The sequence below is a fragment of the Colletotrichum phormii genome, assembly GCF_030913505.1.
Source record: "Colletotrichum phormii strain CBS 102054 chromosome Unknown BDP81scaffold_17, whole genome shotgun sequence".
Classification (NCBI taxonomy): domain Eukaryota; kingdom Fungi; phylum Ascomycota; class Sordariomycetes; order Glomerellales; family Glomerellaceae; genus Colletotrichum; species Colletotrichum phormii.
This window is the reverse complement of record NW_026851459.1, coordinates 314,977-340,953: the sequence shown is the minus strand read 5'-3', so window position 1 is coordinate 340,953 and position 25,977 is coordinate 314,977. Positions and strand designations below refer to the sequence as shown.

Genomic DNA, 25,977 nt, shown 5'->3' with positions numbered 1-25,977 from the left:
ATCGGACGTAGCCGAAGGAAACGACTCATATAATGGAAGGGAGGGAGAGGAAAAACAACAACAGGCCGCTCTTCAAACGTATCTTACTTGAAACAAATTGTTCGCAAGGACGAGTGTCGTCGATTCCTGGCAATCAGATTTTAGTGATACTGTGAATAAGTCAGCAGCTACGCTGTGAAATGGCCACATGACACGACAATACGCCTTGAGGCTAAGGCTATCTTTAGGCCTGGCACTATGAATGGACTTGGCAGACAAGGGTCTCGAGTCGTTTGGCCAAACCGCAGCCCTGTTGGGTTGGAACGGTATTCTATTCCAAACATGTTCACTTTCGTGGAGGCTACCCTATTCCGAAGGAGGGTGAACCATTCTGAATCTAAGAGAGACAAAATTTCAAAGTCCTCTTTCTTGCAACTCGAGAAGCCGCTGGAAGGGAATCATGCCGATTTGAGCCAACAGTTGGAATTGCGTGAAGGGAATTGAAGTCTCAATTTGATTCTGTATGGGGTTTGAGATGACACGGTCTGAGAAAAGGTGACTTTCCTGCGCGTCTTCTTTACAGGGAACTTTCTCCAGATGGTCTGGCGAGCTAGCTCTGCGAGATGGAATGCGAGAGCTCAATGATATCTTTGCCATGTAGGCTCCAGGTCCGCAACATGACGATGAAACCGACACATATGGTATGCCCAGTCCGTCTAGAGAACCATACAGACTCCCAAAAAACCCCGAAGCAGGGGCTAGTGGATGATGGGCCCAAGTATACGAGTCCTTTTCCCGGGAAGCAATACGAATGGGATTCAAGACATGAGAAAGATTTCGTAGGCGTGCCGTACCATGAGATAATCGTCCCGCAACAGATGTGAATGTGTCCTGGCCTCAGCGAGCCTTCTTGCCCGCTCGTTTCTCAGCGCATGTTTATGGAATTGACAAGCTAGCTTGGTATCTCTGCTCGGGCGGATTACCCGCAGAGATGTATACCAAATCAACTCATTCGATCAATGCTGCGACATCGAGACTTTTTGCACCGAGTATTGCGAGCTGGAATGAAATGCTAATTCGGTGACGAAACCCGTGACGCCAAATCGCCTCTTGCTTGTGTGAGATATCGGCTTAGTGGCACGCGGGAAGCAAGCCGTCACTGTCAAGAAAGGTGGTCACATCAATATTTTTGCATCATCGAATGTGACAGCAAAAAGCCGAGGTTGGTTCCTGCGACATTGGTGCAAAGGTGACGTTGGCCGTCTTCCCACAAGCAAACCACTTTGCGCGTCTTGTTCAGTGACTAGAGCTGGGAGGGTTGGTACAGTGAGCAGGAACTAGATCTGCTGGAAGGTCACCGCGGAGATATGATGGAATGACACTTGCTCCATAATCATTGTCTTTTGCGTCTCAAAGGAAGGTGTGGGGGAAGCCAGAGACCAACTGACTGGATGTAGCTGTTCAAATAGAGAAAAGCGAGTTTTGATCTACGATGGAAGCGTCATCATGACCGTCAAAAGTCCGAGCCCCAAGCAAGAAGAAAGAAAATCCCCCTTGAGCCAAAATTGCCCATCACATCACAGCTTGGTAACGTAACGTGAGATGATAACTTGCCATCAGAAAAGCAGCGAAAAGACTGCAAAGACCAGATACGCACCGTCAATGATGAGAAACACCAAACACCACCCCACCACCAACCATCATCATTACGGCAGCACCAACAAGCAAACGGCGGAAACTGTCGATCTACGAGACCGAGACCCCCTTCCTCGGAAGAGACCGAAAGCGACCCCCACAGCTCGCCCAAAACCTCTTCATCTCCCCAGACTCTGGGAACATTGCAGAAATAACGTATCCGCAGAGGTACCCGTACTTCCCTAAAGTACGCATACTTCGTACCCGCAGCATGACAGAAGCGGAAGTGGGAGATTTGCAGCTTTGCATGAGCGGGGGGGAAGAGCCACAAGTCTCCAACGCTCAAGAAAGACCAAAAAAAGAAGAATAAAAAAATATCCTCCGAGATGAAAGGCGGAACTGCGCCTCGCAATCCTTGGGAGTGATCAATGGGAATGGGTTCAAAACTTCCTAAACCCATTCATCCGTCGCCTTCCTTTTCCGGCGCCAGGCTGAACTGTTTTTCGAAACCCCATCGCATGGATGTATATTCCCCCTCTCCTCTCTCATCTTCCCGTTATCTCGGTGAACCTTGACCGCATGTATGCTGTATTCGTATGATGTGCATAATGACAGGCAGAGGAAACCGAACAAATTGTGCAGAACACACACACACACACACACACACACACACACACACACACACACACACACACACACACACACACACACACACACACACACGCACGCACGCACACAGCGCGCATTCAAGAGAAGTCGTCGGGAAGCCGTTCATCCCATTGGGCGGAGCCGAGAGTTTCGTCCAAATTGCGACCGGGGTACCGCCCAACCAATCGCGCACACCCCTTCGTCCAAATCGTAATCTCCCGAAAGTCCCTCAAAGTTGATCCTGTGGGGTAAGGAGCCGTTTTCTCTCTTTCCCACACCCCTGTGCCTGTACGAGAGAGAGAGAGAGGCACACACTCACTGAGAATGAGGAGGGAGGGGGGTGCGTAGTTAAGATCATTTGACAGGGCGATCCTCCTTGTTCCTTGTTCCTTGCATAGACATCCGTCCAAGTCTTGGCCGGAAAGGAAAAGTCGTCTGAACGTTCAATCGATTTCGTTTCGATTGGTTTGCTTATTTTGTCTGCTGACGTGGTTTTCTTCGGCTCGGTGCGTACGAAAGTACGGATAGTTCTGAGCTGACGATTTCGGTGCCGTCGGAGTCGTCCGTCGAGGAGTGAATGAAGGATGGTGATTAATGCGGATAGGTGCGTCCAATTTCCCATTGTGAGGGTTTCGAAAAGTCCGGTGAAGATCGCTGTAGGGCGGATGTCACCTCACTTGAGGAACATCCCCCCCTCCACGATATCACTCTGAGCAGCAGTCACATTGCAAATTGTCACTTTGGTAACATGTCCTTTCCCCAAACAATTCGTCGTTAAAGCCAGGTCGTCGGGAATAAGCCAGGTAAAAGTCCCTCGCGCTCGATATCTCAATCGCAAGGTGACCCACCTTTGTTCAGTCCCAGACGTCCCCCAAATACAATTAGAAGATTAGGTACAAATGGTATTTTTGCATTCCGTTAAGATACAATGTACAAAGAGAAAGGAGGGCTCTTTTTACATTTCCTCTTAAGACTCCCCAGCAAAAAGAACACCCGTTAGATTTCATCGTAAACTGCCGTAGCCTTGGTTGGCTTTTCCTCAGAAGAGTTGTCCAGAAGAAGGAATTTATGCGAAGACAAAGGCAGCAACACCGGCAACGGCGGCCAGGACGGCGGAGCCGGTCAGGCCGGCGGCACCGGCAGTGACGGGAGTCTTGGTGGGGGCAGGGGCACTGATTAGAGAGTTAGTTTCTTGATTCTTTTGGCTCTTCAGGTTTTGATATTGGGAGAATACTCACGTTCCGTTGCCACCGGTAGGGACACCAGGGATAGTGGCAGAGGGCTTGCTGGGGGTAGGGCAAGGGACCTGGACAGTCTCGTAGATGACGGTGGGGATAACGGTGGTGACGCTGGTAGAGATGGTCTTGACGGAGACACCACCGCAGGTGGCAGCAGCGCTGGTGGCCAGGGTGGCGGGGACAGAGACGGAGGGAGCAACGCCGCCGGTGGTGACGGGGACGGGCTTAGCACCGCTCTCGGTGGTGGGCTTGGCGGGGGGAACAGCCTCGGAGTTGCTGGGAACGGCGGGGACGGTGCCGTTGCCGCCGGAGGGGGGAGGAACAACGACGACGGGGGCGGTGGCGCTGGGCTTGACTCCGGTCTCAGTAACGGGGCAAACAGTGGTGGAGATGGCCTCGGTCTTGGTAACGACCACGGTCGAGTGGGCCGGGCAGTTGGTGATCTCGGGGGCGCAGGAGATAACGGTGCTAACCTTAGTGGCGTAGATGGTAGAGGTGGTCATGGCCTCGACGCTGGAGGAGACGACGGTGCTGCGGGCAGGGCAGTTGGTGACCTCGGGAGCGCAGGAGGTGATGGTGAAGTACTTGGTGGAGAAGACGGTGGAGGCGGGCTCTTCGGTGGCCATGACGGCACCGGCGAGGGCGAGGGCAGCAACAGCGTAACGCATTTTGAAGAGTTATTGGGGGGGGGGGGGGTTTCGTGAAAACGAAGTTGTTGGATTAAGATAGCGAGTGTTTTGAAGCAGAGAGCTTTGATAAAGAATGGACGACCGAAGTCAAAGTTGAGTCAAAAGCGGATGCTTGAGATTGATGAGGCTTGTTTGGCTGGAGAGGGAAGAAAAGAAGAGGTCGGAAGCAAACGGGGAGGACGGCAGCATATTAATAGCCATGTTGGACAAGTGTGAGTCCTTCACTCAAACGGCCCCTCTCCCCGGTGTGAATGAGCGAGTGAGAGTGAGAGTGAGAACAAGGTGTGAGAGAGAGTCAGTCAGCTCCCATCCCGTTTCCTCCGCCAGGCACTCCGCCAACGCCCATCAGCAGCAGCAAGTGAGAGCGAGTGAGCGACATGGAACGAGGCACACAGAGTGGGAAATTACACAACGCCTGCTAACATCCAGCCCCATGAACGCTAATCCAGGGGTTTGGTGGAGAGGTTGGATGGCACCAAAAAAGCACTTGGGCGAATTGGCCCGTACAGACCAGGCCGGCCAACGAACCCTTGTTTTCACCCCGGCCTTTCCGCTGGGACTCTAGGCCGGGGTCAGATCCCATCTGCATAGCGCTACATTAACGGCAGAACAGAAGAGAAAACGCCGTTGCCACCTTATTTGCTGGACTGCAGTAGGTGTGGTCTCTCGCTTGGCTGTAGTCTGTGGTAAGGAGAGAGATGAGTTGCGAGCGCTTATTGAGGGTCGACAACACGACCGGATAGGGCGCCATTGCTTAATGGTAGCCGCTGGAATTGTGCGCCGGGCTTCATTAAGCTTCATTTTTATCTCTGGCGCCTCTTTCAATTTCCCCGTTCGTGTTAAGCAATGAAGCACAGCAATTTCGCTCGGGACTTATTGTACGATGGCCACTTGCGCCAACGAAAAGGAGAGAGAGGCATATATCCACACACTTGCAGGAGGAAAGCCGCTGACGCTAACACCAGGTGACAGATGGTGAGCGTCTATTGAACGTCCAGCTGGACAATTCTGACAATGCCTATTCACCATATGAGCGTTTGCACATTGGCGGTGACAAGAGTGAAAGAGGCTGTTCTTGGTCGGGTTCGCCAATCTCGGGTCCTCCTTCAGAATTGGCCAACGCTCTGTGCCTCCTCTGATCCCGAGGATCCTGGGAGGCAAGGTTGCCCAGCACGAGTCAATCAATCAAGGACCATGGAACAATGTTTGAAGGCGAGCCAGAAAGTGGCACATTTCATCGTAACAGGGATAGAATGTCTGATTGGGCAAGTGGAAGGTTCGGTGAGACTTTGTACGCGGTACAGCTGGCAAAGGTGTGAAGTTGTGCGAGCCGAAGCCCTTGCTGCCGTACCCGGGACTTGAGTGACTGAGTATCCGTAGTTTCGCAGATCCAGGCCGTCGTTATTTCGCTCAGTCGCCTCGCCTTGCCCTGTCTCGTCGGCTGGACAAAGTGGTCGTCAGTCTCCGAGATGCATCCAGGGCAGCACTTTTACTTTTGTGAGACGAGAGATCGGAGGGGGTTGAGAAAAGGTTTGCCTGAGGAATGCGGGAGCGAGCGAGACCACGCTGCTGTGGATGAGACCAAGAGACTGGCTTCATGTTCGTAGTTAGGGAGAGAATGTTCCGTAGGGAGAGACAATCCGCTGCGTTAGTCGTCTTGAGAACATTCGGAGCTATGACTGGATAGACGGGACAAAGGAGCGGAAGGGCTGAGTGCTGAGGCAGCGAGGCCGCCCAGCTGAGAGAGATGATGGGCGGCGGGAATGCACCGAAACGTGGAGTGAAGGACGATCATCTCACCAAAAGGAGGGAGTACTCGATGAGAGGTGCAGCAGCGTCAGCGGGAGTCGACAGTGACAGAACCTGAACAGAACATATTAGAACAGAGAACAGCAGAGAGAGAGCGAAGACGAGGAACAGGGTTCTCCGCCAAAAGAGGAGAGAGAGGCATCCTCGAGCCAGAAGGCAGGGGTAGCGGTTCCCCTTGGCAAAGCCTTGTTGTGCCTTGTGCCCTGTGCCTGTGCTTTGCCCCTCACCCTTTGTTGATTGACCCTGAACATTTTGGAAAGAAAGTCTGACAGTTGGCCAGGGGTACGGGGTAATCTACGCAGTACCTTAGTTGCACAAAGCTGGCATAACTCGAGGGCGTAGCACAAACATTTGGTTCCTCGAACTAATGCAGGAACAAGCTGCGGGTTGTTTCCCAAAACATTTCAACATCCCAACTCTGTACGTATCTACGTACCCGGCACGTGCTGGGTTCATCGCTGAGTGGTACGTGTCCGCAAGATACGTAGCTATTCCCGCACAAGCCAGAAAGCGCAAATGATGTTCACAACTTCCCCTTTTCAGTCTTGAATCGTCAATCCTTTTCCTTTCCACGAACAACTTCCCTCTAACTCCATGGCGGTCTAATTTCCTGCTGATGGCTATCACTCAAAAAAGGGAGCCACTTAGTTGGTATCCATCACTATTCAGTAGGCCACACGGCAAATCATCCCCGTATTTCCAAGAGGAGAAAACTGTCACCCAACACGACCACGGCCCACGGCCCACGGCCCACGACACGGTATCCGTGACACTCACACGATGTACGGAGCCGCGGGAGTCGGGGGCGCCAGAGCCAGAGCAGACTCTCACACAGGACTCGAGATACGGATACCGACTCGAGAATCGACAGGCGATATGTAAAGCCTACAGGGATTGACATTGGTTGAACAGACCCTGGCCGCAGTCGAACCGGCCCCCCCTCTGGATCTCCAAGCCTCTTTTCCCCTGTCAATCCCTGTGTCCCTCGATGACCGTCCACTGTCAGCGAAAATCCTCCGCGGCTTCATCCAGCGTCGCTACGAAGTAGATCAGCATTGTCAACACGTCAGAATCACGGACCACTGCCCGTGTGTTTTCAAGCTCAAAAAGCCAATCTTAATCTCCAAATCCTCTCTCTTGACCGCCCCGGCACTTCATGATGCCGCTCGCACCGGCTTAGCCCCGACTTCTTTTCTCTTCACTAGACCAGCCACCACCGACTGACAGCTTGGATGCCACGACGTCTTGGCAGTGTTGTCTGGACGCCGCCTCATCGACAGGTCGCAGCGCTACTGGTTCTCTCTATTGATCGAATGCTCGTGCTTCAATTACTTAATGAGAGTTGCGCAACGCCCAACCGCGACATTGTGTGACGGCTTCTTCGATGCAATGAGCAAATACCCCCGGTATGGCTACACAGAAGAATTGGCTCGAGTCTCGAAAGTCCAACCCTTTGCAAAATTGCATAATCGACACATCCTTGTTGGTTATCATCAGCGGTATCTTAACAGGCCCCACGAGGCAGGCCAAGGGCTCCAGCGAGCTGGCCTTCGCGCGTTTCACCACTATGGATGCACAAGATCGTCTGATGCTCCCTCAACCCGCCATCCCATGCTGCTTCAACCCTTGTGACGTCACATATACCCTGCTCTACCCGTACGAATACCTACGAAGTAAACGGCGCAGTGGGCACTGACCGATGGTCGGCCGAAAGTGCTTGATTATGGGCATGATATCAACGTCCGCGGCTACTTTCCGTCAAAGGGCCACTGGAAACAAAAACCAGATTCGTTCGACAGGACTCAAGGAGCAATGATAACCTTAATCAGCCGCGACTCAGTGCGGCCACCCTGTGAATACGCTACACACGGCCAAGGTCGAGCACCCCGGGGCCACGCCATTGCAAACTTGGGCTCGGCTCTAGCTGCTCTCTTCCTCCCTCCATCTCCCCAGCGGCCTCATCGGGTCGACTGCAATTTGGCCACACGACCTTCGTGGCCACACTGCCACACGCCACCGGGCCATACCTTGTTTTCCCGCATCTTGACCGATCACCAGGCCAGCAGGACGACCACTTTCCAAGAGAAAACGCAATTTCCAGGCGAGCGCCATGGGCTGGACGGGCAGTAGCGTGCAAGAAGAGGCGTACTTCATCATGTTTGGTGCATGAAGAGCATTGTCCCTTACCAGACTGTCGGTGAAAAGCGTCAATTCAACCCGGGTTGAAGGTTTCGTTGAAATCCGTCACGTACGAATACAAGCAGCCGAAACTTGTTCCTGCTGATCCTCCGGTCGTTTTTCAAAACTTCCGATCATCCATGGATCTGTAGAGATGGATAAACCATGCTGCTCCGCTTCACCAGACGCTCGGCGCCACATCAACTCGTAGATCATGCAGCCAATCTTCTCGGATCTTCATACCGGTTGCCTATCACTATCCTCTTCTTCATCGGAAGCGGTGCGACAACTCAGAAACGAGATGGATTCAATGTGCTATTTCGAGTCGTGGAAGGGTATCGCGTACCAAGCCTACAATTCGCGGGGCCTTTCGACTGCTACCCCTCTGCTCCGCTTAAGGGGTTTACGGTCCGAGTGACTTGAGCCGGTTACTCTTTTATTTCTACGCACGGGCTAAATATGTACCTTTAATCATACCAAAATAACAAAAAAAAAAAAACCGCGATAGTAACGTGAATTCTACGAAAATTTAAATTTTGATTACTCAAATCGATTTTTTAGCCCAGATCTGACCTTGAAATCGCTATATTATTCTAAGGACTAGGTGTGGTGGGCGTTGTGTACTTGTATTAAATGTGGCTAGAAAATCGTGGACGAGATGACTTCGATATAGCGAAGTTGAATTTTTGTGCCCAGCGCCTAACCGCTCGAAGTACTGGGTACGTAGGTGGGGCGGGCGAGGGGTGGGAAGACGAGGAGGGCCGAGCTCTGTAGACCTGGTACGCGATACCCGTGGAAGGACTGTCTCTCTTCTAGGCAAGTGGGAACTAGACCCAGTTGTTCTCGCTCCACAGGCTGATTATACACTATAATCTCGTCCAATACGCGACGTTGAGCTTCCTCGTGGATCAAAGGTAAAAAGAGAGGAGCAATCCGGCCATACGAAGAGTAAATCTCGGGCAATTTTTCGAAACCCACCTCTGACCCCGCAAAATCCCAAAAGGAGTAATGCTCTCAGCACCGTCATTGTGAGGAACGCTGCTCGCGGGCCGAGTGTGTGCCACTGCCAACCGATCCCAGAGTTTCAATCTGCATACACTCTAAGTAGTGTATGCAAACTTCAGGGCCGCTCACGAACTCCAAATCTGCGAGTTGTTTACTCTGTTCTGCCCGGGCTTACATGACTGAAGGAGATGGTTCAAGCGGCGAACATTCTCGTTGATGGCGTCGTCTACATTTCCATCCCTCCTCTGCCCACATCACTCTATACCGGCAAGCATCCTGCCCTACTTCTTTTTCGACTAATTCTTCCATCCATGTGTATCTCTTGAGCACGTACAACAAGATATACATTGGGACCAAAAAGGCTCGAGAACCTTCAGGTTTACTGACAGTTTCACGCCAGTCGAAGCTCCGGTGCTCCGCGTGCTCAGTTTGACATGACATTCTGTCTGGTCACTAACCAACCTCTTGAACAGTTGAGGTAAGGTATTACCACGGTTTACTTGCGAGGGCTCAAATGAACCATACGCAAGGGGTTCACGGCATATTTCCTAGTCATACGGCTCTCAATGGCATCTACAATCGCGTCTCAGGGCACAATTTTTGTTACAAGATTTTATTCAGAGTGGCAGGCTTCTCGTAGGCAATTGCCACAGCGAATGTTTCTTAGAACCCCTTGGCTCTTGCCTATCCGCGCGTCTGATCAGACATTGTCTAAATAGGTACCTTACACACAACGCCATGTCTTCCAGGCATGTCACAAAACGCAATCATACCATGTCTCGGTAGAAACTAAGACATTTCTCGGTAGTACGAACTCTGATATCCCTTTCGTATACGGATAGGCAACGACGGAACACCTACGACGACCGAGACTCCAATTACAATCTTGCCGGGGCAACATTCCCATACGGGAACACGGGAACACGGGAACACGGGAACCGACTCCAGCCTGACGAAGCCGTACAGCTGCCCTTTGCTTTCAGCCACCCGAGCTTTCCAAGCTGTGAGGTACTTCACCAAGCCCTCTGTCGACTTCTGATCTGACGGGTCCATGGGCTCCTCGTTGTGACCCATCTGCAGCATCTGCGTTCCCGCCATGGCAACTCCAAGACCAAAGTCCTGCTCGTCGAACAGGGGCTTGAGGCAACTCTTGACGCCGTTCTCGAATATGTCCTTTGGCAACCTCGGCTCCGCACAAGCAAGCCGCCCGATGCCCACACCATCGAGCCCAGCCTGCAAGATGCCAAGCATGGCGCCGACCGAGCGAGCGGACGCCGCCCGTAACATAGGTCCTGGTCTTGCTCACGTGCGGCACAATCTTCTCCGCGAAGTCGAGGAAGAAGGCCTCGCGGGCCCTTGTGCTGTCCCTCTGGTGGTGCCACCCCGACTTCTCGTACGTGCCACCGCTGAGCTCGACAAAGTCGAACTTGTGCTGTTCTAGGAGCTGGCATAGCTCCGCGGCTTCGTCGGTCGTGAACCCGGACTCCTGGAACTCGACGCTGTTAATCTTGATGCCCATGACGAACCCGGGACCCGTCCGCGCGCGGATGGCGTCGGCAACGTCAGTAATGAAGCGCGCGCGGTTCCGCAGCGAACCGCCGTACTCGTCCGTCCGCTTGTTGGTCGTCTGCGAGAGGGACTGCGCCATCAGGTAGCCGTGTGCGCCGTGGAGCTGGATGCCGTCGAAGCCGGCCTTTTCGAGGTACGCCGCGCAGTGCACGAACCCTTCCGTGAGCTTCTTGATCTCCTCCACCGTCGCCGCGTGCGGCTTGGCGAACGTCATGCCCCCAAAGTCCGTCACCAGCTGCACGTCCGTGGCGGAGACGGGGTTCGGCTGGATGGCGCTGATGACCTGGCGTCCCGGGTGGCCGACTTGTGCGAGGAAAAGAGAGCCTTGGGCCTTGGTCGCCGCGGCTATGCGGCGCCACGTCTCGAAGCGCTCGTCACCCTCGACTGGCTGGTGGTCGAGCGAGATGGCTGGGTTCCCGGGTGCCTCGAGGTGGCCCGGGTCGATCATGATGTTGCCGGAGAGGAGGATGCCCCAGCGGCCGGTGCCCCAGTTGCGGTAGAGGTTCGGGAGCTCTTTGGTGGGGGCACCGCGCTTGGAGACGTCGGCGACGTCCCATGTTGCCACGCGCTCCGACATGGCGCCCTTCATGAGGCGGTTGGGGGCGACGGTCGTCGAGAAGGGGAAAGCTCAGCGGCTGGGCCAGAGGTGTCGGGTCGACATCCTCTCTGCCGGGATAACGGGGAGGCATTGTGAGGTTTTGATTGCTGACGACTTTCTCTCGATGGGATCCGATCTGCCACAGAGTAATGATTCACGGGTGAAAATAATATTCGTGACGGCTTCAGACTCAACAGCTCACTCGATTGGATGGTAGTAGGGGAAGCAGAAGTCGATACTTGACTTGCGCGCCAGGCCCTACATATGGAACGACCAGATCCTCGGGGAGGGGCCCTTCGACAGCAAACGTGTGGATCTCTATCTGTGGTCCGTCCCATTCAGAATCCATGGCAGAAAGGGTTGCGCACATCGTGTGGATTTGTCCTGGCTCTCTCCGCTGGGAATTCCGAATACCGTTCCTGTGCCTGGGTCTAGAATCAGGTTAATGGCCAAGTGCCTATCTAGGTGCTAGACCGCGCAACTTCGTCCGAGACGGAGGAGGAGCAAAGACCTGGAAAAAACGAATCCACTGCGGCAAACGCAACGCATTGCTGAAGAAATGCAGGTTTGCCTCGGCACTAGAACTTGGAAGTAGGGCAAATTTTTGAATCGAGAGTCGTAGGAAACTCGAGAAGTACTTAAAGACTCGTAAATCTCTAGAGCTCTCGAGTCCTCATAAGGTTGGAAAAGGAGTTTACTCTCTTTTGTGGTTTGGTTTAAGTAGAGACTGTTCATACAAGTAAACCCTTTTGTTTTGCATGTCATGGGTTTTCTCAGGTGGTTTGGGTTGAGTAAGGTTTCTCTTGAACCAGGTAAAATAAGAAAACGTAGCTTGGCCCTTTTTTTCTCCTTGTTCTGGAATGTTTAGAAGGAGAAGCCCCTTGGCTGGTTTACTTTAAGTCACTTGACGCTCTTGTGCTAGTTCACGTATCGTGCCCCCACGAATACGTGCGAGCGAACAAAGTAACAGCCAAGGGGTCCTTTGACAAGTCACGTTGAACGCTGAAAGGATTCTCCTGGCAAAAAAAAAAAAAAAAAGAAGCAAAGCCAAGCCCATATGTACCTTGCCTTTTCTTGCATACTACCTAACCGCCCATACAGATACACGGCCCATACCCAACTACCTATTCTCTCCCCGTTAATACCAGGGGCAAGCCCCTTAGAATCCCAGAGCCCTCTGGGGGGCCGCTACGCGGGCTCTATATAATACATCCTTGGTACTGTAGACCATTTACCTTGGCATATACGAGGTGAAGAGTAGGCAGAAAAGCCTTCGACTCTCAAGGGTAGGGGTAGAAAAGGTTATAGGTTTTCGTTGCCAACGGTGGACTTTAGACCTATACAAGTCCTTCAGTAAACACCGTTGTGTCTTACGGTGTACTGGGCACTCGTAATAGCCCAAAAGAGGCTGGGGCAATTCGACTTGTTCGGAATAGTAGTAATATAGGTAAGTAATGACATAATTATTGAGAATGTTTACTAGCTTTATTTATAATCCTTTTTCCGCATCTCACCATATGGATACTTGGTCGTCTTCTCATCTTAGGTCACAAAAGCATGGACGAGACATCGTCAACACCCATAGCAATCACACACATTCGGGTGAGAAACATGATTCTTTCTTTTTGTCATTTGTGTCATTTAATCTCTAATGCCTCCCTCAAAACTCCAAGGCGATGCGGCCAGTGGATATGTTAAACAAAGAAAAGTGGCCAAGATAAGAGAGGAAGAGAGAGAGAGACAGAGAGAGAGAGAGAGAGAGAGATTCCTAATCGCCTTTGCCCCCATCAATGAACCCTCCTCCCCTTTCCATTCATACGCTTTATAACGCGTTTTCCACAGCATACCTACCAGCCCTTCGACTTCGTACCACCCTTCTGCCATTTGGCATGCCCTACACCATTTCGCCCATCTACCTACGGCTCTTCAGAAGCCCCTGCAAGTAACTCGAGAATCCCTTTCTGTCCGTGGACGTCGACATGGACCTCAAAAAGTCGGATCCGTCGATGCCCAGATGCGGGAACAGGGATGACTGGAGGTGCTGGATAAACATCTCTCCCGTCTTCAGGTAAATAGCCTGCTCGAGGCCGGCGATCTCGTTGAGGACCTGCTTGCTCTGCGCATCGTTGTGCGGCCTAAAGTTGGGGTCCTGGAAGACTTCCCAGCAGAGCGGGTGGAAGCGGTCAATCATGAAGCGGTCGAAGCCCGGGATGGTCGGGTTCGGGGAACCGCTGGGCGCCTCTGGGTTCTCGGCGATCTTTGCGCAGTCGGGACCGCCCCAGACAACCACCATGCGTGCCAAAACACTAAAGGCCAGCCGACTGGGTCCGATGTTCTCCGCTACGAGGGTGCGGCCGAGGGTGATGACAGAGTTGATGAGTGACTCGAAGAAGCCCTGGTTGGCCTCGCTGATGAAGACGGACTGGAGTTCGTTGTTCAGGATGACCAGCAGGAAGGACAAGTATTCCCTCCGCAACTCGCCAAGCTGAATCTCGTCGTCTGTACCGGTGACTGGTTCGGACAGGCCGGCAAAGATCCTCTGCAGCAAGGGAGTGAGAAGCATGTTCAGAACATTGTAAATCTCCGTTTTGAAGCCAAAGACAATCTGGTCAAGCAGTCGTAGGAAAATGGCCATCTCGTCCTTGGAGGAGCTTTGGGACAGGAATCCTTCGATCCACTGAGGGAGCTGCGGCAGCACAGCGGATCCGAGAACGCCTAGCAACTTGGAGAAGGATGCTCGGCAAGCAGTGCGAATGTCGGTGGAGTTGTTCAACTCGCTGAGGGCAATCAAAATGGCTTCGGCGGCTCTCGAGAATTCATCAGACACAAGCTTGTCTGGGGGAGGTCGGTTCTGGACAGATGTGCTGCCGGGCTGCCAGTCCGAGAAACCATGGGCAAGGCGACCGAGAGCCAAGATGATGTGATGTATTTGGAGAATGGCCTGGGCATCGTTTGCCTTTGCCTTTGGCAGATGGGATTCCATGTCACTGAACAAAGGATTCAACACAAGGCGGGCATAGTACGCCTGTTTGTCTGCTGGCGTGCTTCCAGTTGACGCAATACAACCAATGGCCTCAAACAAGTAAAGCTGGCTTGTGAATAAGGCGTCCGCAGAGTGGTCAGACTCATCTGAAGACATGTCATCGTCTCCGTTACTCTCCGAGACCTCAGCCTTGATTGGCAGGAGGTCACTGATGGACTGGATGACAGTTTCTGCCACATTGCCGACCTGGGCTCTGAGGAATTTGACAAATCTCTGGAAAAGATACCAGGATCGTGTCTTGATGCGCACGTGGTCATGGTGAACCAGCCGCACAAAGTTCTCCAGGACCTGAGGGATGTATTCTTGCCGGGCATCAAACACTTGCCAGTATCGGACACAGATCTCCATGTACTGGAGCAGAATCGCTGGGTGGGGGAAGTTGGCAATTCCTATAAAGCTGTCAGGTACTTGACTCAAGCAGATGAGAAGGGAGGTCACTTACCGGACTCAACCATCTTGGTCACCATGATGGTCAGTCGTTCTGTTGCCGTGCTTGAGGGCTGGCTCTTGGTGCCCAGCCCTTGGTTAGGCAGCGCGAGTTCGCCAAACAGATACATTTCGTGGAGCGCAAGATCCAGATCTCTCCAATCCATCCGAGACCCTTGCTGGTCAAGCGTTGTGAAAGTCTGAGACACGAGGTTGCTGAGAACATCGATGTAAAGCTGTTGGTCTACAGCTGCAACAGTCTTTTGGAGAACTTGCAACCGCTTCCGCAGCTCCTGGAACTCGGCCTCATCCGTTTGCTCGTCTTCGTCGCCCCAGTTCGAGGTCTCGTCGTAGCGCATCTTCATGATGATGGCGTTAAGAATGGGAGGAAGCATCTCTTTGTAAGAAGCAGGCAGGTTGGCGCCGACCTTTCGCAGGAGGGTAAGGAGGTCGGTCAAAGAGGGGATGACTGTTGAGCAAACCTCGTCGTACTCGTCAGAGAAGAATCGGAGGAGGAAGGGAAGGAAATCGTGGAGGTGTTGCTCGGATTTGGCTCTGGTGTCTTCGGTGGCCTGGCCGTCCTCGAGTGCGCGCACAATGTCGGCCATGACGGTGTTGACGAGCTTCGCAACAGCCTCGGCGAGATCGGTGTCGTACTGAGGCGTAGACTTGAGCTCGCTCAGAGGGGCGCTGGCAATGAGCTGGGCCACAATGTCGCGCAGGTTAAGGAACGAAATTAGTTCCATCTTCTCGGGCCCCCTCATCTTCTTGCCCACAATCTCGGTGAGGGTGTCAATGGCGGCGTCCCGAACCTTGTCCTCGCTGCCAGACTGATTTGTCCGTCCAACAACAGGAAGCAAGAGGTTGAGCATTTCCTGGTTGACAATCAAGGAAATGTCCATCCAACTGATCCATTTGCCAATAACCTTGAGAATCATTTCGACAATGACATCGCTCTGGCCCGAGTACTGCGCCAACAAGTCCTTCCATGACTGAGCAATCTTCTGGACGTCACGCTCTCGCAGCTGATCCTTCAAATCGGTGTTGCGCTTCGCATCGTTGCTGTTGCGCGTCAACAGCATGTCGGCAATCTCGTCGTGAACAGAACCAATGATTCGCAAGTAGAGAACGACACCGGCCGTGTTGTTGGGGCTGCTGGCAATAGCCAGGAAGTCGTCGATGAATGACTCCCAGCCATCGTTGTAGAGGAAGACGAAGAGGTAGGTAAGGGTCTGCGACAGCTTGTTCTGCAGGTGGGAGGGGTCGACCTGGTCTTGCAGGTTCTGGCCGTAGATGTTGCGGACGTATTCGAGGAGGTTGTCCTTTAGCCACGAGAGGCTGTTGCGGTCGAGGCCTTGTGTGTAAATCGCATAATTAACCACTTCCAAGCAGAAAAGGCGGACGACTTCGGAAGGGCGTTGTGATCTAGTGAAGAGGGTGGTGCAGACCTGCCAGCCTTGGGGGTCGGCTCGCAGCTGGTTCAGGTAGTCGAAGGCTTGTTGCTTGAGGTTTTGGTCGCTACCGACGTTGAACGCGGCCTCGACGGCGTTCTCAATCTGTGCGACAAGTGGAGTCAGCTCTGGTCCATGTGCGACGAGGTCCATTGTCCTCTTTGGCATGTCATCGTGAGAGGCCCCCCTCTTCCCGTGGCAGGCTTATGTCGACGAAGAGAAGGCCGCCGGCGGCGGTCAGACCATGATCATGGAGGCAGCGGGCGTTGGTGGGAGAGGGAGGAGGGGTGATGATGGAGGTCGGAATGGCGGGGCAAGGCGGCCGATTTTGAGCAGCCCAAGCCCAACCAGAATAGCCGCACGGTAAATCGCAAAAGAGGCGCTGCAAACGTACCTGAGCGTCCATGTTCAAGACGGTGTTTGCCCCCGAAAGAGGTCGCGGATTGTAGAAGGGTGATCAAGAGAAGTTCAATGTGGGAGACCGTAGACGAAGACTAGTTAATTTTTTTTTTCTTCGGTATCGAAATGCTGCTATAATCCTGGCAGCCCTCCAAGCTGTGCATTCAGCATTCTTGCTTGGGGTAAAAGCGGCGACGTGGAAGCTACCGAGAACTCATGGCCCAGTTCGGATCGACAGATGATAGGTGATACGGAGTAGAGTACTGTTCAGACCGTAGGCAGACCGAATGAGGCAGCGGATGTCGGGTTGGTTGGGAGATTGTACACACACGAGGAGTACTTTGGTCGGAGACGAGGGGGGTGGGGTGGTGGTGCCGAGGTGAGGTTCGAGATGCAATCCAGGCGAGGTGAATTGTGCAGGTGCTCGAAGCGATCGTCGGTCGGCCTCTGTGTGCAGAAGCGGTCGGTGAGGGGGAGCAAGTTTGGGAGAGCGAAATGAGTGGGAGAGCGAAATGAGTGGGAGAGGAAAAAGAGAGGGTGGTGCAAGGCTGAGGGGATATCACAGCACCACAAGACAGAAAGACTCGGTGGTGGCAGGTGGTATCTGTCGGTGTCGGTGGGCTCCCTTTTTTTTTTTTTTTTTTTTTTTTTTTGGCGCTTCCCGCTCACTACACTAAGGTAATTAATTACCAGGTTGGTCCCTCTCGGTCTGTTTCCTCTCTTCCAGTTGCAATCTCAAGGGGGGCCAAAAGTCGGTCGCTGTTCACTCCTCAGTCTCGTGCACAACAAGTGGGGTCAACTCTTGGTCTGTGGGCATCTGGACAGCTGGACAACGAACAACGAACAACGTAAACACTAAATACCGTGACACCTCAGTCTGATTGATGCCTGTCGGCCGGACTAGGTGGACTCGACTGAAGACCTACGAGGAAGCTAATTTCAATGAGGGGCCAAGCACCCCAAGCAAGCACAGCACATCCCACTGGACCTCCCTGCGCAGTGCCTGCAAAGAAGCGCCAAGCTTCTTTATGGCATGTCTTTCCGCTGGTAATCCGAGGGCGGGGTTCCTGGCTTGCTGTCCGCCCCTCTGTCTTTCTCTCCGGGCTCTTGAATCCTGCCCAACCAAGATGCTATTGCAATACCCGTAGGTACACTCACCACGGAGTACGTGTCTGTGATGTCCCGGCAAATCATCGGCCAAGTCTTCAGTCATCCGGACGGAGATATTGCTGTTCCATAAGGTAGGTTTGTGATGCGCCTAAGGCTCTTCTTACCTTAGCCTGAAGTAGGTATCCGTAGTGTGCTGTATCACCCGTAGAAAGATCCAGAAGCCAAACATCCCACTACAATATCCGCAACCGCCACTATTTTCCCACTGCCCCTCACCCCTCGTTTTGACCATTTCGACAGTGTGCGCTCCCCCAGCTTGGGTGATCCAGGTCAGCCCTATTAAAATCTACGCTACTAATCCATGCGCTCCCCTGTTCAACCTCAATCTTTGGGATTTCCCCTGGGACTGCTCAGGGTTGCCCGAGAGACATGCGTGCATCCCCGGAATTTCGATGCCGGAGTTGTGAGCAATGAAAAGGCTGCCCCAGAGTATAGCCGAGTGTCAACATCTCCCCAGGACTGCAATCCCGAGCTTCTGCATGTGTAAAAGACCGACCAATAGTCACAGAGGACCCTGCTGCGGTTGCTCTTTGATATCGGATGAAACTATTCTGCTGACCTTCTAGAAGGTCCATGACATGTACAAGAGACGTGTTCCTACACGTTCGTCCAGTAAGACCAATGATAATTATCCAAACGCCCGCAACAGATTTTGAGACGGATAGGGACATAGCACTGTTATTACGCCCATCCAGAGTGCCTTATCTGAAAAAAGCCGTCCCCCGTACAGGCGAGGACGAGATAGTGTTCACAAATGGAGAAAACAAGATCGCCGCTCTCGCAAACAGTTGGAAACTTAGCAAACCCGGACGCCGCAAACCTCGACACCTTTGCCCTCAATGTACGGCCTTCGGTCGTAGTACTTGCTCATGAGTTCCTTGACAAACTCCGCATCGTGAGTGTTCCACACGTCAAGACCCATACTCTCGAGTGCATCGCTGCCAACTCGCACCGAGCTTTGATCCGACTCAGTGTTGGTCCTCAGAGGAACATCATCGGCGTCGTCTTCATCATCCTCGTCCTCGTAGCGGTCGTCTGAACTCTCCACCAAATCAGCCATGACCGTAAGCATTTGCGCTGTCAATCGATGGAAGTAGGCAATGACGGCGAGCTCCGTTGTTGCTTCTTCGTTCTCGGCGCCAGCGAATGGCCGGGAGACAAGGGATCCAGTCGAGTCAGCCATGCCACCGGATGCCGACGACCGGGGTCTCGCTATGGGTTTCGACATGCTCGGTGTGTGGGGCATCAGACCCAGGTCCGCGAGCAGCGCCGCATCATGGGCCGCCTCCTCCTGTTCTTCGCTCCGTGCCTGTTCACCGGCGCTCGCCCACCACATAAATCCACTGTATGCCAAGGCTGTCCAACTTGATGGCTCGACAATCTTGTCCAGAGCTTCGTCGCCCTCGACAGCTGAAGCCGGGAAAGCGCCAGTGGTCAGCTTAAAGCTCGTTGAAGTCTCCGACCGGGGGCTTTCAGCCGTCATCGGCTTTGGCGTTGTTGGTGACAACCTAGCCAGACCAGCCTTCAGGGCACGGAACCGCCTCAGGTCGCGCTGTGTTGCCTTCACAGGCGTACCGCGAGGACATTCCACAGTTGGCCAGGCCTTTTCCTTGGCGTTGGGAGCATACGGTGGCGGCATGGTGATGAGCATGTCCCACAGAGTATCCTTCATGGCAAGGATACTATCAGTCGTGCAAGCAACCCATCCAGAGCCAGCCTCATCCGCCAGGTCGTCATTGCTGTCGACTTTCCGGCGCTTCGAAGCTTCAAAGTCTTCCACCAAGAAGGGAATATCGTGAACTCCAATGGTGAAGAGCGGCCTCAGACGTTGGGAGGACGATGTAGGAGCCAACAACTCAGCCACGGTCTGGGGAATATTTGAAAGAACAGAAATATTGTACACTTGATCGGATGTCAGTGAGGGCCATAAGATAGTTTTCGGGGCAACGTACCAAAGTTGCAAATCTCTCGCACCGGCGCATGGCACGATATTAATATGCGCCTCCTCAGCAGAGCTGCCCTGTGAATAGGGAATATGAGTGGCCCGAATGTGTCCAGCAACGTCGTCAGGCTCCAGGCCGGGTGATATGGTGACAGTCGATGCCCGCTTGGCAGTAAGGAAGCCCCGTCTGATGCAGAGCGATTGCGATTATGGTTCGACTTTTTTGGTTGTGCGGCTTGAGAGCTGAAACTGATAGAAGGGGACTCCATCGGGGGTCGTTCTTGTTCAGCCCCTTCTTTGGCCTTGTTATTCTCCCAATAGTCATCAAGAAGACTGGTATTCTTGCGATCTTGGGCCAATTTCCTGATACATAGTCAGTAACGATATTCCCACCCTGCTCTCGCAAATGTGCACTTACGATGCAATATCCTTGAGACCTTCAGCATGTCTCCAGGCGCGGCCTAGGCGGCCGTAGCTGAGGGGCACCAAGACGCCGACGGCAATCATGCGCGCATGTCGAGCCTCCTCCTCGTCGCATGGCGTGTTGATGAAAGCGCTGAGACCAGCATGTTCTCCCTCGTGCACAAAGTATATCAGGTCGTCGGGGACAGTGTGCAGACCCGAAGGCAAGCTCTTATACTCGACGAGGCCCTCGAGTTCGATTCCGGGAGCGGATTGTTTCCAAACAATGGTATAGCCAGCTTTGACGTCAAAGTCGATGAGGAAGAGGGCGGATATGGGAGGGAGTTCGGGTTGCGCATTGCCCGTCGGCAAGCGAACTGAGAGGGGGGGTGGTTCCCGTCGAGAGGGCATGGTCGCGGAATGGCAGCGGGCTCTAGGTCACTCTATGGCAGCAAGGAGATGCGCCAGTGACCGAGGCGCTGGTCGTTTCGGCACTGGCTGTGAGGTTAGTCGTATATGCTATCCCGGCAGACGACAGGCGGTAATATCGAAGATGGTTCCGCGGTAATGTGCGATATGTTTGACGAATGTCGTGCGATCAAGGTTGCGAACTCCTCGCCGTCGGGCGACAGGTACCGACGCGGAGCTCAGACAGACCCCAGGCGGACGCACCGGGTAAAGATCTTAGTCAGCATTTCGATAGTGGGTTATCGATAAGAACCCCCTGCCATCTGGACATGCACGGATACCCTGGCCTGGCAGCTTGGACCAACGTCCACTTTACCTTAGCCATGTCGAAGATTAGGTAATTCGTGAAGGGCAGTTCGGCATCGAGAGTCTGGAATTGCTAATAATGTTCAAGTGAACATTAATGGTATGGGCGAGAGAGTCCCAATGAGAGGCTGTGGTTTTGGAAGTGACATTTGTCGCATTTGCTGCCAACCTCTACTTGCCCAAGATCCTCTGCCTTAGTTAGGTAAGGCAAATCCAACGTATGTATGATGGAGGGGCTCCGGAGACAGAAACAGCGGGTTGAATCAGAATCTGAATCTGAATCGCTGGGGAAGAGTGCAGGCCCTGACTCCTGCCACATGCTTTTGGGGCACCGCAAAGTGACCGCATTGAAGGAGGAGGAGGGGAACATTCTTTGCCCCACCTCCACATGCCTTTTGGATGTCAGGGAGGCACGACAGTCTAGACTTGCAAGTTTGAACACCTTGATGTAGGTAAGGTAGGTATGCCTTCAGAACTTGCCTATGCACTTTACACGTGCAAAGCGCGCCAGTCACCATCCCGTCTGAACTTGCCTTGTTCCCCAACCCTTTCAACCGCCGGTTCAGCATTCAAGCGGCGTCCTTACTTAAGCTAAGACATTCAATGCACTAGGTAGCTGTGGTGAGTACCTAGGTAGTACGGAGAATTCGTCTCAAGGTTTGATGTCTGTCTCTACCCGCCCTCCTCTCTCTCATCAGGTGTCCCGCTGGTCCGCCATCTGCACTTCCCAGTCAGCACATGGTGGACGTTAGACGGGACAATGACATGTGCTAGCGGCCTACCGACAGGAGATCAAGAACAATCAGGTCTAGCGCCCATAACGGTCTGGTCCTGGACATGTCCCGTCCCCAACCGCCTTAAAAAGCCTAGGCGTGATGACCTTAGGGTTGACGGTGGCTTAAAGACCACAGATTACCTTAACTAGGTATACCTCTGCAACTCACGGCAAAGCAAGGGACCGTTTTATGGTTTAGGTGCTACAAGGCACAAGGTCGGCGATTTGGACCAATCCAGTCATCGCCGGCTTTCCGAGTCCCAACGACTTGAACCTCCGGAAGTCTGGAGGGGCATTTTTTCCCCAGGACAGCCAAAAAGTCATCCCACCAAAAAATATTTGTCTGGGACACCAGCCGACAGGGAACCCCACACCTTTCCTGACAGAGTATTTTGTGGTAGTAATAGCTTATGTACCTACTTCGTAAGGTAGCCATGGATGCTGATGACCCCCCGTCACGACCCATGACCACAGTCACCACACTTCGGTTGATTAACGGTTGTGACCAGGGCCCTTTCCTCTCAGTCTCGGCCTCTCAGTCTCGGCCTCTCTATCTCTCTCCCCCGCCAATCCAAAGAGCTTGAAGTGCGGTGTGCAGCACCATGCCACCAATATCCGTACAATTTACCGATCCCGTCCTTGCCATACCTTACGGAGACCTTCCAGTTGCCAGTGCCCATTCATGATCCTGCCACTTGGCGCTTCCCGTTTCCACTTCTTGCAGTTCTGTGACCTGTCGCAAGCTGACTCTGACTTGCCTTAACTTCTTCTCGCTAGTCCGCGCCCACCAATTTCGATTCCCTTACATCGTCATTGCGAGTCGAGTCTCTCTCTCTCTCTCTCTCTCTCTGTCTCTGTCAACCTAACCTCACCTCCCACCTTCTCTGAGACACACATTCATACGGATACTTTGTGCTCCTATCCACCCCCTGGAACATGTGTCTTCGGAAGCTGTAGCCTTATCCTCCATTTCTTCCCTCTCCATCTCTCTTCCTAGCATCTGTACTGCTGGCCTGTCATCGTTCCCCGGAGACAGAAACATCCCATCGTTTTGCCGCGCCCTTGCGACGATCCTCCGTTCCACGGCCTCAACCCCGCCTCCAAACCCTCCCTCCTCAACACATCCGCCCTCCCGAGGCGCGCCCCAAAGAAGCTTAACGCACGCCCAGTCCGATTTCTCAATCGCCTCCAAGCTTCCGCGCGCCTGTCTCCTTTTACGCCCATCTGCCGCCGTTCCTAATCAGCCACGCACCCTCCATCGCCAGCAGCCATGTCGGCTTTCCTGGGCTACATTTACTCCTTCTTCAAGGGTTATGCCGCCCTCGTCGTCGCCCTCTATATGTTGTCCTTCGTCGTTCCCAAGGCCGCCTTTGGCGCTCGTGTCCTCGCATCGTACATCTCGCTTGCCGTAGCGGCCGGCTGGGGTGTCTTTGCCTCCATATTCCTAACCCTCATCGGCGAGCAGGGCATTGCGCAATGGATGACCGGCCGCTTCTTGTACTACATCATGGCCGTCACCACGGGCGTCACCTTTGAGGTCGTTGATCCTAACCACATTCTCGACACTACCCGCCCTGCTGTCTTTGTCGGCAACCACCAAACCGAGCTCGACGTCCTGATGCTGGGTACCATGTTCCCCAAGTACTGCAGCGTCACTGCCAAGGCCTCCCTCAAGAAGACGCCCATTCTCGGCTGGTTCATGAGCTTGAGCGGCTCCATTTTCATCGACCGCAAGAACACAAAGGATGCCAAAGATGCCATGGCTGGCGCTGCTGAGCAGATTCGCAAGAGGAATCAGAGCGTCTACATGTTCCCCGAGGGCACCCGCAGCTACGCCAAAGATCCCGTATTGCTGCCATTCAAGAAGGGCGCCTTCCACCTTGCAGTTCAGGCCGGCGTGCCCATCGTACCCTGCGTTGTCGCCAACTACAGCCACGTACTCTATCTCAAGGGCCTCATCTTCAACTCTGGAAAGATCCCCGTCAAGGGTAAGTGCTCGGCTGTCTATGTGTCCTCCGGCCGCCGAATGCATGCTAACGTAGAGTTGCGCAGTCTTGGACCCTATCCCCACCACTGGCCTGACCGCTGCCGACGTCGACGAGCTCACCCGCAAGACCCGAGACCTGATGTTGGAGGAGCTCGTCAGCCTGACCGAAAAGGCCCAGGGTAGGCCTATGAAGGTTGCCCACGATGTCCCTTCTGCGAAGACGACCGGAACCGACGCCACGGATACCATCTCGGCTCTTTAAACGCCTAAGACTTTGCGTAGGCCAAGAGCCTTGGTTCTAAAGAGGCAATGTTGGAACCTTCCCATATCGAGGGCGGGCATCTCCAAATAAACACATACAACTCGTACAAAGATTAAGACGGGTCAGATGGCAACATCTCCATCACAAGAGGCTTCAAACAGCAAGTCAACATGGTTACGGGTAGGGTAGGGTAGTTAGATTCAGGTGGGTGGGGGGCACGTCTTGATACCCTATAGACCGAAAGTACTTGCATTTCTCTCCTTACTCGATTGACCTCTCACCAGGTCCCACGGGGTTCGGGAATCTAGACGTTCGGCATGACATGTAGATGAGATACGGCGTGCAGGCAGCATCCTGTTCAAAATGATATTTAACGTTCAACTTATGAGGAAGTCTTTGTGCATTTGACGTGAAAAACAATTTCTGTAAGTAGCACAACCGCTACCTCTTTCCGAAGTGACGATGAAGCTTTTACCCATCTATATACACCCAACAGCCCAAGCTTCGCCTTCCGGTCAATTGGAAAATATGCAAGATTGATTCTCATCCGGAATATCATTCAGGGTTAGCTGGCTCCTATTCCATCTCAAGCTCGACAGCCGTGGTAGTGATATACACCATCACCGCCTCTCCCCCTTTGCACCTGCGCTTCTCCTCTGTTGATGAACAATGCTGATTTTACAAACCCGTTCCAGGAGGCTCGTCTGATGAAGCTTTATTGGTCACTCAACACTGAGCAGAGACATGTTCAGCGACATAGCGATGAAAGCAATTTATTCGGGGTTTTCGCAAAGTCTAATCCATGCTGCTATCATAATCCCATTCCCTGCCCATCCGCTACGTTCAAAAAGCAATTCCAACCTAGCATTTTCCCCTTGCCTCAAAGTCCGGAAGAGGCATGCGTCAAGTCTGTGTTGATGATCAAATCATCTTTACCTCTGAGATGCATGACAATAGTAAGCCCTTCGACTCCTAGTTCGTAGTCATCTTCTTGGTTGACGTTGACACCCACGTCCACGAGCCCAGGCGCGTCACGTCGTTCCCGAGACACAATTTCCGCCTTCAACTCCCGTACTTCCGCTGTCAGATTCAGATATCTCTCCTTCCAAGAGCATGTGTGATTCGATGGCATGATCGGTAGAGGACTGAAGATCTCAACCGCGTCGTCAAGGGACCGAGATAATCGGGTCACCGGCTGCACGCCGCTGTTATCAAGGGCCTCCTCGGCTTCGACCGTTTCCGAAGTAGAGTAGGTAGCCTCCAAAGTCCGGGCGACTTGGCTTACAGTCTTTGATTCCACCTTCGTTGTCGTCGAGGTTCTCGAGCTCGATCTTTGGGAGACCGATTTCTTCATCTCTTCAAGGCGCTTATGCCTCATTGCATAAGCTTGGTCCTCCTGTGCGCCTTGCTCCGTGCTGTCGGTCCCCTTCGCAGAGGTTGTGGCACCATTCGATGATGCACTCTTCCTCTCCTCTGAAGGGACATGCGGTGGCGATGGTTTATCGTGACCACATGAGACGCAACTGTCCGCCCGCTTGCGATCGACATGATGTGTATGGTGTACCTCAGAAGACTCTGCCTCTGTGGCTGAGACCTTTCGAAGCTGCGATCTCCACGACTCAACGTCGGCGGCTTTCTGTTCCTGAGCTTGCTGCGATATGTTCTCCTCTTTATGCACACGACGCAACGGTCTCTGTAGCCACGGAAGCGGCTCCTTTTCCGCTTCCAAGTTTGCCTCTTTGTGAACCTTCTTCAACTTTGGCCACTGGATAGATGCCCCGCCTGTTGGGGAACTGAGCTGCTCAAATTGGCCCTGGATCAAGTGACCGCTACTCTTGGCACTCTGTAGAGAGGTCGCAGATGCCGGGCTGGCTGTCTCCGCGGCGGAATCCCGTCGGCTTGGCGTCTTCATATGAGGAGAACTTTTGGTCCCTATTGTAGCCAGTCTGCTCTTCGTGCGATCTGACACCTGGCCTGGGCTCTTGAGCCATGATGGAG

General features: G+C 53.3%; 6 protein-coding genes across 6 annotated transcripts; 1 reads left to right on the top strand and 5 right to left on the bottom strand.

Annotated features, from left to right (window-relative positions):
* Window positions 1-3,328: 3,328 nt before the first annotated feature.
* On the bottom strand, window positions 3,329-4,168 carry BDP81DRAFT_463299 (uncharacterized protein; the record flags this gene model as incomplete). Its single annotated transcript, XM_060594003.1, has 2 exons — window positions 3,329-3,434; window positions 3,501-4,168. 2 exons carry the CDS (start codon window positions 4,166-4,168, stop codon window positions 3,329-3,331), a joined length of 774 nt encoding a protein of 257 aa, XP_060442181.1.
* A 4,707-nt stretch (window positions 4,169-8,875) lies between these two features.
* Window positions 8,876-11,327, bottom strand: BDP81DRAFT_396952 (NADH:flavin oxidoreductase/NADH oxidase-like protein; the record flags this gene model as incomplete). Its single annotated transcript, XM_060588256.1, has 3 exons — window positions 8,876-8,944; window positions 10,064-10,414; window positions 10,488-11,327. The coding sequence occupies 3 exons, from the start codon at window positions 11,325-11,327 to the stop codon at window positions 8,876-8,878; spliced, it is 1,260 nt and encodes a 419-aa protein (XP_060442180.1).
* Window positions 11,328-13,260: 1,933 nt separating this feature from the next.
* BDP81DRAFT_463297 (exportin 1-like protein) lies at window positions 13,261-16,674 on the bottom strand (the record flags this gene model as incomplete). The annotated part of the gene is made up of 3 exons (XM_060594002.1): window positions 13,261-14,780; window positions 14,834-16,373; window positions 16,663-16,674. The coding sequence occupies 3 exons, from the start codon at window positions 16,672-16,674 to the stop codon at window positions 13,261-13,263; spliced, it is 3,072 nt and encodes a 1,023-aa protein (XP_060442179.1).
* A 1,959-nt stretch (window positions 16,675-18,633) lies between these two features.
* On the bottom strand, window positions 18,634-20,592 carry BDP81DRAFT_326518 (uncharacterized protein; the record flags this gene model as incomplete). The annotated part of the gene is made up of 3 exons (XM_060585072.1): window positions 18,634-19,739; window positions 19,790-20,142; window positions 20,198-20,592. 3 exons carry the CDS (start codon window positions 20,590-20,592, stop codon window positions 18,634-18,636), a joined length of 1,854 nt encoding a protein of 617 aa, XP_060442178.1.
* A 2,408-nt stretch (window positions 20,593-23,000) lies between these two features.
* Window positions 23,001-23,979, top strand: BDP81DRAFT_463295 (acyltransferase; the record flags this gene model as incomplete). Its single annotated transcript, XM_060594001.1, has 2 exons — window positions 23,001-23,718; window positions 23,783-23,979. 2 exons carry the CDS (start codon window positions 23,001-23,003, stop codon window positions 23,977-23,979), a joined length of 915 nt encoding a protein of 304 aa, XP_060442177.1.
* A 786-nt stretch (window positions 23,980-24,765) lies between these two features.
* On the bottom strand, window positions 24,766-25,363 carry BDP81DRAFT_434039 (uncharacterized protein). The gene has a single exon (XM_060590929.1). The coding sequence runs from the start codon at window positions 25,355-25,357 to the stop codon at window positions 24,860-24,862; it is 498 nt and encodes a 165-aa protein (XP_060442176.1). The 5' UTR covers window positions 25,358-25,363; the 3' UTR covers window positions 24,766-24,859.
* Between the last annotated feature and the right edge of the window lie 614 nt (window positions 25,364-25,977).

What these genes read in the sequence shown, in the direction of transcription:
- BDP81DRAFT_434039 (XM_060590929.1), bottom strand. Translation starts at nt 25,357, where the DNA reads ATGAGGCATAAGCGCCTTGAAGAGATGAAGAAATCGGTCTCCCAAAGA.